We start from the raw sequence: 10,091 nt of genomic DNA on the forward strand, positions 1-10,091 counted from the left end.
GTGAGCCATTTCTTGTCCAGGATCAGCATAAGGCCTACAATCTTCAGTCAATAAAACCATGCCGTTTAGAGCAGAGTTCAGACTTTGGAGGAATGAATGGTAATTATTAAAAGTATGTCTCGTTGATTTTTGTCAATGACATTTGTACTTTACATTTATTTAACAAAATGATTAATTCATTATTAATTCATTCTTTAGTCAACACCCAGCCCTAATTGCTTGTATCCTTCTGAAACTATTACAAAATGTGTTTTTATTTACTATCGTGATTGTATAAACTATGAATAAAAACATAAATACTTTTTATTATTATTTTTAAACTTAGGCCGTAACCGGAAGTAAGAGGGCGTAACTCTCTCGCTTCTACCTCTGGAGGTCGGAAGTTGCAGCTGTGTGACGCAAACATCTCGGTCACACGTTAACGGAAAAGACGGACAATCCACGCTGTGAATGAAGATTGTAGACTGAAATTGGGATAATCATGCCACGGGACCCCTCAAAACTGGTAAATGATGATCTGGCTTTTATTTACGTGTTACCTGGCGTTATGTGGCGTTGGCTAAAACGAACATGAAGACTGTTGTTGGCGTCACCTTCTGATCCTCTCGTGTTATCACAAGTAGTTTTGACATCATATATAACAAAGTCATTATCAGTCAATTGTACACAGTCTCTCCTTCTGCATGCTTTATATCCAACTTTGTGCATGCTAAAATTATTATTAACAAAAAAACGTTGCATATTTTTTTTGTTTGTTGTCCTATTAAAGGTGCACTACTGTATTACTTTTCAGTAACTTGTCAGCCACTTGCTTTGAATAGATTTAGACAGTTAGAGAATAATAATGTTTTTATTTATTTACTTTTTTTTTTTTTTTATAAAACTCACATAACTAAAGTTGCAAAAACAGCAAAACAATGAATAATCTCTCTGGCATTCAATGAATTACATGTGTTTTTATTGCTCCAAAGTACATTGATATATATTGTTATTGTGAGCCTCTCCATAGATCTGACCTGTAACCTGGCCTTGTCATGAGAAAGACATGTTTTTTTGGAATATTCTAGGAAAAGCAACAACATCTCACCATCAATCCAACACCTTGCACCTTTAACATTGCCAGATCTCATTCTTCTAATCTAATATCCTGCTACTCTTTTGGTAAATCCAGACAGGTGCACATTTGTTTTGATGGTTTCTTGTTGGTCCTAGTGGTATTAATCAGTCGTGAAGTGTCCAGGGCGTTCTGGCAGCTCACTGGTCCCTGACATGTCTCGCTGACCTCATGTATTGGAAGGGGAAACACGCTGTCCCTTCGCAGACGCAAACAAAAACATCACTGTGCTGCTTTTTTCGGCCTTGGTCCGCCACACACACACACACACACACACACAGCCTCCAATCGTCTCTTCCTCTTAGGTTGAGTTAATATATCGCAAAAGTATTGATATTGCACTATTGTCTGATGCACTAATATGTATCGTAACAAAGTAATTATATCACAATAAAAACGAGGTCCTCCATGAGAGAGAAACGTGCTGGATTTGAATTGAAAACATTGGAAAAAAGCAGATTTGATTCAAACATGAACTAAATTAGCCTTCATTTAGTATCATTTTTTTCACATTTGAAAAGATTTCATATATAACAAAAACTGAACCATTATTATATCAAAATGTCAAAAAATAACAATTTCAGAGTTTCCTCAATAATGCACTTTATACATGAATATTCTTAGTCAGTCACCATATTTCAACCTTAATTTGATTTAAAATGTATTTAAAAAGTTTCAATGTACAATAAAATTACCGTAATCTCTTGACAACTGCTAATATGAATGGTAGTTTCAGCCCTGGTCAATACGTTAATTAAAATATTGCAATAATATAGTAATTTCTAACAGTTCTCAACAGCCATATCGCAATAATTCCCAATATGGTGCAGCCCTAGTTTGAATATCAAGTTGTTTAATGTCCAGGAGTGATATGTTTACATGTATTTCTCTCTCTTTCAGTTTAGGCAGTGTCTACATCACACAAGGTTGCCCCATAGATGTCCTTGTCCTGCCGTGTCCCATCAAACAGTCAGGTCCTTCAGTTCTCTGAGGTAATGATTCTTTACAGAAACTCATGAGACCTTTTACAGAGCATATTTAGCCTCGTGGAATTGGAATTTGGAATGACGTGTTTTTCATTTCTTGGGATTAAAAAGGAAGATAAACAAGGTGGATTCTACGTCAACATTTAGACAATATTGTGAATGTTGTTTTGAAGATTGCAACATTTGAATATTGAGTACATCGTTTATAATAAAAAATGCTACAAAAAGAGCTGCTCAAAAATGAAACTAATTTCAGTTATACATTTTCAAAACATTTGTGTTTCATTTTTACAGATATTTAACATTTATCTGATAATCAAACCACAATTAATAAGTTTGAAGACATGTTTTAAAACATTTCTGTTGGATTGACATAATATCGTCTAATATCTACCTGAAAACCTGAAAATGGACAAATTTAACAAGGCATTGGACTTTTATTTTTTTTAACTTAATTAATTTGAATGCCTCACCTTCCTCATGTTTAATTTTTTCCCTCTCTGCTCGTGTTTTGTTTGTTTTTGTTGTTTTATTATATATATTTCTTTCTTTAAAACTATATATTTTTTAGGAGGTTTTGTCAATGGGAGTTTTTGTTTATAGGAGATCTTCTACTGAAAGTGTTTTTCAGACTTCCTATAAGTGATCTGTTCTGTTCTTCTGTATCTACCTCTGTATCTACCTGCGTTGCATCAATGAAATTTCCCCATGTGGGACAATAAAGGAATATCTTATCTTATCTTATCTTAATAAAAAAAATTGTTTTCCGATATGGCCCCCCTAGATCCTGCCTTATGCTATGGAAAAAGTACCCATATGTCTTTATTACAGGCAAAGTAAAAGCAGAGGATTGTTATGGAGGGCAGTGGTGGGCCTGTCGATCGGCGTGCCCGCAGCAGTGGGGGTCCAGTACGCCATGTCGGGACCCAGAGACCGGAGGAAAATGAGGATTGTGGTTGAAGGGCTCGGGCGCTTCTGCAGGTTGGTATTTTGGATTAAGCCAAGTCAACATTGCTGGAGTTTATAGGATTACAAAACAGAAATTTTAAGAAGATTGGTCAAATTCCAACGGTCACAAATATGGCATACTTTTCAAATCTTAAGTGTAGTCTGTATTTACAAAACAGATTGTTGTTTTTCTGGACAGTTATTCGTCATTATACTCTTTTTTTGTCATGAATTATCAACTACCGTTAATACTACAGTATGTTTTTTGTGTTTTTTCCCAGGTCACTCTCTGTAGGGCTATGTCTTTCTGTGGATTATTGGTGGACCACTCATGTAGTTCTGCGAGGCATGGACGAGGTAAGTGCTGTGTGGTTAAACTCCATTTGTGCATTTTTAAACAACATACATTCATTCTAAACTGCAGATTTAAACCTTTATTAACCTGCTGACCGCTGCATTCAGCCGGAATCTGCTGCGCCGAAGGGGTCAATTATTCAAAGAACAATTCTGATATTAAGGGAATTGTAAAAATGAAATTAAGAGCTGAGTATCGGGATATTTATTATATTATATTATTAGATACTTCCAGTAACTCTGTTGTGAGTTACTGGAAGTATCTAACTCTAACAGCAATATTGTAAGAATGAAAAAAGTGAGCCTTAATTAAAACTGAAGCTGTTCCTGAACACTTTGAGAACAAACAATTGGCTGTAGACTTTGTGAAGCTGAGATTCTGTAGTTTTGTATTCTGATGTCTGGTTTACTCTAATTATAAGTACAAACAAGCTCTGCACAGAGGGATTCTGCCTAGGTTTTCTTTGTTAGATAATATGAATGAGTAAAGCTGGAGTCTGACTGACACTAGTTTGAGCTTTTCTTCTGTTTTGATCATTCTAAAAGCTGGTAAGGTAAATTCACTAAAGATGAGGTTTAGGGACAAAAAATGTCCATGCGGGAATCCATATAGAGTAACAGTCCAATAAGTGTTATTGTTTTATTTTAGGTTATTTTTTTATTTGTGAGTTTGGAGTACAAACTGACCCTGATTCTTCCCAGAATGATTGATTTGACTGGAAATAAGTGGGTTACAGCTTTATTTTTAACAACAACATACCAAGCAGCTTGATAGTTCCCTTTTATCAGATGTGGACAAAATGGATTAAATATAGTAAAATTCCAATCTGGGGACGTCCTCCTTAAAGACACTTGTTGTAGGAAAGATAACTCCGGACGGTGCTAGTTCTGTGTTTGTAGAGGTCACTGCTCGAGAGTGCCTGTCAGAGCACTACTGGAGGCCAGGAATGAGGATCGGAAAGACGAGAAGATACGAGGTGCTTTGGTAGCTTTATTCAGGCTCACAAGTAGACACAGAAGACGGTACAATGTTGTTGTTGTTGTTGTTGTTGTTGTTTTATGGCGGTTGGCATCCAATTGTTGCATTACCGCCAGACTTTATTCCTCAGACTTTTCGTAGTCCTCAGCTGCGATGTTGCGTCGTTAAGCCAAGGAAGAACAAAGTCGGAACAGTCGGTGACATCATAAGGGACTCGGTGATGGGGTGGAGGGAAGAATAAAGGGTGAAATGCAATGATGTCATAACACCCTGTGGTGCTGGCACGCCTCTAGTGGTCGCCCCATGAACTACAAGAGCATAGGAACACTTGTCTTAAGAAAAAATAAAATAAAATAAATTCTGTTGAGATTTTTGATGGCGACAGATACACCAAATATATATTAACATGTCGTATGTAGAGGAGGGTTTCTAACAGACTTTTAGTAGATTTGACCAAATTCAATATTAAAGGCGCAATGGACGATTTTTCGGCGATTTGAGAACGCAGGCGGAAGTGCGCATGCGCACTCCCGCGGACTGATACAACACACATGTGCGTTTGTTTATTAGCGCAACGGATCACATCGCTCGTCTCCCGTAGATTTCCGTCCACTTCTGCGTCAGCTCGAACAGTCTTTCTCCGTCTTCATTTTGCCTCGTACACTGAGGGAACTATATTTCGATAGATCCATGCGCTTAGGCACGCGGAAACGTGGACACGAACCGTACGCGGCTGCAGGTGAGCGGTAGGTGCGTTTTATGATTGATACGTGGCAGGACAAATGATTTATCCACGCCACGAGGAAATATGATAACACATTTGCTGAAAAAAATCGTCCATTCCACCTTTACATTAGCTCAAAAACAAATTTTAAAAACACAATAAATACAGTTGATACATCAAGAAGACACATATACTTGCGAAAACAGTCGGAGGGGAAGTTGAGATCATTTCCGCATTCAATTTGTTTCTGTTTCTCCCCTTTTGTGTCGCTGACCTCACCTGCCAGAACAGCCCATTTTACCTGTCCAAGATGTCGGCGTGCCACCAGAGGGCAGCAGAGCGCATGGTGGACGGCGCCATCAGGAACGGCGGCATATACGTCAAACTGGGCCAAGGCCTGTGCTCGTTCAACCACCTCCTGCCCCCGGAGTACGTCCACACCCTGCAGGTCCTGGAAGACCGAGCGCTGAACAGGAAGTACAAAGAGGTGAGGACAAACAACCCTGGCAGGCTTCAAAATAAAACGCTTGAAAATCTGCGCGCGTGTGTGTGTGTTTTGTGGTTTCAGGTGGAGGCGCTGTTCCAGGAGGACTTTGAGAAATCTCCGCTGCAGCTCTTTAAGGCGTTTGATTACGAGCCCATCGCTGCAGCCAGTCTGGCCCAGGTTCACAGAGCACAGCTGTTCGATGGCACAACTGTCGCCGTCAAGGTGAAGGAACCGCTCCACCGGCCGACACGAAAACACATGTAAAAGAACGGCGACTCGATCAGTTTAGAGGTCGACGGCAAATCACGTGACAAGTTCCAAATGTATCGCAAATAATTCGTTTCTACAAAGCGTCAGTGGTGAGGTCGATGAGTTATAATAAAGGCTGCAGAGATTGTCGCCATGGTAACGCATAGAGTAGTAACTAATACCAGCAGCTAGCATGCAACTCATACTATGGATATTTAAGAGCATTTGTTTCATTGATTAAGAGTTTTAAATGGTAGCAAATGTATTACTTTTATTTTTCGATTATATTCATGTTCATAATTCAGAGAAATGACAGACACAGGACCACAAAGAAAACACTCGATAATTGGCTGGCACAATTGCCACGGCAACAGGAGCCTCTCTAGTCTACAGTACATTGTAACTCAAAGTGCTCAAGTTTGGTCGGATACAGGAGCAAAACAGGATTCAAGTAAAAGTAAGAGGATCACATATAAATGATTGAAGTACCACATGATAACTGTAGTTTTGGAGTAAAAAGCCTGTGTAATCATTTGTCCTAGAGTGATCCATTGTAGAAAAAGTATTAAAACAAGTAATTTTTATGAATATATCTTTGTCAAAACTTTTGTCAGTTCAGTTCAGTTAAAAAATGCAGTGGAGTAGAAAGTAAAAATGTAAACTTTACTCAAGTACAGATAACTTGTACTTTTGTTCTTTGTTACTTTCCACCACTGCAAACTCTTCTACTTAACACAGACCTTTGAATATTTGACGTTTATTTTCTAACTGCGTTATCTTTGCAAAGAATCCAATTTTTTTTCCTGAAATCTGAGCAACTTGGATAAATATTTCCAGTAAGTTTGTTAGGAAGTTTGAATGGACAGACTAAAACACACAACAACAACAAAGTGAGCTTTCAATAGTAGTAAAGTCAAATTTAGTAGTATTCTGGGTGATTTTTCACTCATTTGGGGGGGAAGTCACTGTATTTTAACCTCATACAAAACTATTAAGTATGCTTTCTGCTTGGTGATAATATTGAGTAGTTGTGGTTGTTTTCCCACAGGTTCAGTACATTGACCTCAGGGATCGCTTCGACGGCGACATCAGAACATTGGAAATCTTGCTGGACGTAGTGGAGTTCATGCACCCCAGCTTCGGCTTCAGATGGGTCCTTAAGGTCAGCCCGCGCGCTCTGCAAACGTCCGGCTTGTTTTTGTTTCTCACTCCACTTCACCCGGCCTCGTATTGATCTTCCAGGACCTCAAGGGCACCCTGGCTCAAGAGCTGGACTTTGAGAACGAAGCTCGGAACTCGGAAAGATGCGCACAGGAGCTGAAGCATTTTAAATTTATCGTCGTGCCTAAAGTGTTTTGGGAGCAAACTAGTAAGGTGAGACTTTCAGATGCTACAGTTTCACATTTAGTGTGAAGTGGAATTTAAAGTGATTTCAACAATGAAACTTAGATTCACCTCACAAAATATGAAAAATGTATGTGGTTTTGGCAAATATTCGTGAGTGACATTTACTATTGTATTTTATTTACGTTTTCAGCTTTGGGCTTTTATTCAACGTATAGGCTTTCATTTGGAAACGACTATGTTGTCCAATCTGCTCGTAAAGATGTTTTATTCTTTCAAATGCATTTTCCCCCACAGACAGATAAAGATCAGCCCTTAAAGTAGCACCTACACACACCAAACTTTACAATCCTAGAGTGAACAGGATTCTGATGAAGCGCACTGAAGGATTTGTTGATATCTAACTCTAAGCCTGATTTATTAATGTTTTAAAACTACAGAACGAGGTGGGATTAGATCAGTTTTCAAAAGGATCAAGTTTACTCAAAAGAAAAGAAAATATCTAAAATACTCTCTGTAGATTTTTTTCTTTCTTTCTGCTATGTTACCAAATTGAAGCAAGACATTTAAAATTGGCTGTCCATTTTTCAGATTTAAATGTTAAAATAATATGCGTCAAAAAGGATATGCCTGTTTTCTATATGACAAAATGGCTTGATGAAAAACTTTTTTTTTAGAAAATGGGAGTAAACTACAGGAGTTTTGAATCGATATCTTTACATTGAAGATGTTTCCTGTTCTGTTTCCATAGGAAAATCTGAGATAATTTAAGGCAAAAGGATTTTTCGACAATTATTCACAAAAATGTTGACCGCACAATAATTTTACATTTTATCTACAGATATATTAAATACTTAAACACAAATAATACTTTATGTGAAGCTCAAATACAATTTTATGGCTAGAAAATTGTATTGTATTGTGTGTATATATATATATATATATAATCTAAATACAGTATCTTGTTCTGTGCTTGTCGGTGGTTGTTAGAATTAAACATTAGAAACGTGGAAGAAATTAATAAATACTCAAAATCTTTTCTTTTTTGAAATGATAATATAATGGCTATAACAACAAAAAGAATGTTAGTTTTGGCTAATTTATGACATTTTTACACTTCTACAGAGAGTTCTCACAGCAGAGTTTTGCGACGGCTGCAAAATCAACAACGTTGAGGAAATCAAAAGACAAGGACTAAGTTTAAAAGATGTGAGTGCGATCAGAAAAAGTGAATATACACTTGTAAATCTAACCATGTTTTTTTTTTCTTTTTTCCCCCAGACTGCAGATAAATTGATCCGGACGTTTGCGGAACAGATCTTCTACACCGGTTTCATCCACGCCGACCCTCACCCTGGAAACGGTCCGTGCTTCTGTTTGATTTGTGCTTATTGTGACGTTTTAGTTTGGAACTGTCGTGACGTTGTATTTGATGGTGCAGTTCTGGTGAGAAAAGGCCCGGATAACAACGCGGAGCTCGTGCTGCTGGACCACGGCTTGTACGAGTTTCTAAGCCAAAGGTAAAGACGGCAAAAAGCAAAAAAAACAAAACGGAAATGAAGGTAGGTTTGGAAATGTTCAGCGACTGTTAAGACTTTTGACTTTGTGACTCAGGGACAGAGAGGCGCTTTGTAAACTGTGGAGGTCCATAGTTCTGAGGGACGAGGCAGCCATGGAGAAGTACGCAAACGCTCTTGGGGTCAAAGGTAACGGCATGATGGCAGTGGTGGAAAGGAACAGAGTACACAAGTAAAAGTACTGTACGCTTTTCATGGTGATATCTTGCCTAAAGGTTTTAAATCCAAGTCTCAGCTTTGAGCAAACAGAAATAGTCGGATGAAAATGACTAGAAAAATTAATAATAAATACATTTTCAAACTCATCAAATTGTTGCTTGTAACAAGAGCCATGAACAGGAGACATTTGTAGAAGTCCAACCAGGACATAACATTATAAACTTCATTAAAACTGGAAAAAAATCTTAAATATAATTGTTATATAGTGATATTAGTATTCTTACCAGTCATATGCACTTGAGATATTTATGTGATACAGAGTGACGTTGCTTCAAAAGACTATTATGTTCCCATAAAATGGAATTTGTACCATATTTTAGCCAAAATGTTTCCACGATCACCTAATTCATTCCCACAAATTTGCCAATTTGTACAAATATAGGCACAGTTTATGGAATATATAATCTACTCGGTGTGTAGATATGTGCAAAATCTACTCGAGTGCACCATATGTTGCATGTTGATGACGTAATGAATTATATCATCAGTTTAAGAAATCTTTATTTTACATTTAAGTTATTATTTTAGTAATTGTTTTAATAATCGCCCCTGAAACCTGACGGTGGCAGCAGCCTGGAAAGCTGGTGGTAAATCCTAATAAAGAAGAAGGAAATTGGTTTGTAATAATGAATTTACATAGTTGCTCCCGCTGAATAAATGCTAATTTGATACAACGCCCTGTTTTTTAATTATGCCGTCTGCGGGAACGATCTGGCTAATTTGTGGGTTCAATTTAACTAATTTCAGGATATGAATTCCATTTTGTGGGAATAAAATGGTAATTTGAAGCCACAAATTGGATAATTTTCTAGCCACAACATTTCTTTTCTGCTCCTGTATCAAAATGATGTTTTTGATGTCACTCAGGTTTACATCAGGCAAACTAACGTCCCATGATGTCATCTGAGAGGAGTTGAGTCCAGGCTTTTACCATCAGTGGATTGTAAAAAAACTGCCTCTATTGCCTGGTTAGCCCTGCCACTTGAAAATATAAATACAAAACAAGAAATAAAGCCAAAATAAAGCGTATTAAAATGTTAAACTACAATGATTCCTATTGGATTAAAGAAAACACCATTTGTTTTACCCATAAGCTTTGACGCAGATACT

General features: G+C 37.6%; 1 protein-coding gene across 1 annotated transcript in view; it reads left to right on the forward strand.

Moving 5' to 3' along the window:
* The first annotated feature begins 387 nt into the window (after positions 1–387).
* adck5 (aarF domain containing kinase 5) overlaps positions 388–10,091 on the forward strand; it is a 12,143-nt gene continuing 2,439 nt past the window's right edge. Inside the window, exons 1-12 of the mRNA XM_072447727.1 lie at positions 388–505; positions 2,015–2,106; positions 2,932–3,081; positions 3,330–3,405; positions 5,392–5,592; positions 5,674–5,814; positions 6,890–7,003; positions 7,084–7,215; positions 8,311–8,394; positions 8,467–8,548; positions 8,627–8,705; positions 8,800–8,891. Of these exons, the coding sequence (XP_072303828.1) occupies positions 482–505; positions 2,015–2,106; positions 2,932–3,081; positions 3,330–3,405; positions 5,392–5,592; positions 5,674–5,814; positions 6,890–7,003; positions 7,084–7,215; positions 8,311–8,394; positions 8,467–8,548; positions 8,627–8,705; positions 8,800–8,891 (1,267 nt within the window). The 5' untranslated portion in view covers positions 388–481. The remainder of the gene's footprint in view (positions 506–2,014; positions 2,107–2,931; positions 3,082–3,329; positions 3,406–5,391; positions 5,593–5,673; positions 5,815–6,889; positions 7,004–7,083; positions 7,216–8,310; positions 8,395–8,466; positions 8,549–8,626; positions 8,706–8,799; positions 8,892–10,091) is intronic.

The sequence above is a fragment of the Eucyclogobius newberryi genome, unplaced genomic scaffold (assembly GCF_026437365.1).
Source record: "Eucyclogobius newberryi isolate DKJ021-1_F unplaced genomic scaffold, fEucNew1.0.hap1 SCAF_16, whole genome shotgun sequence".
Taxonomy (NCBI): Eukaryota; Metazoa; Chordata; class Actinopteri; order Gobiiformes; family Gobiidae; genus Eucyclogobius; species Eucyclogobius newberryi.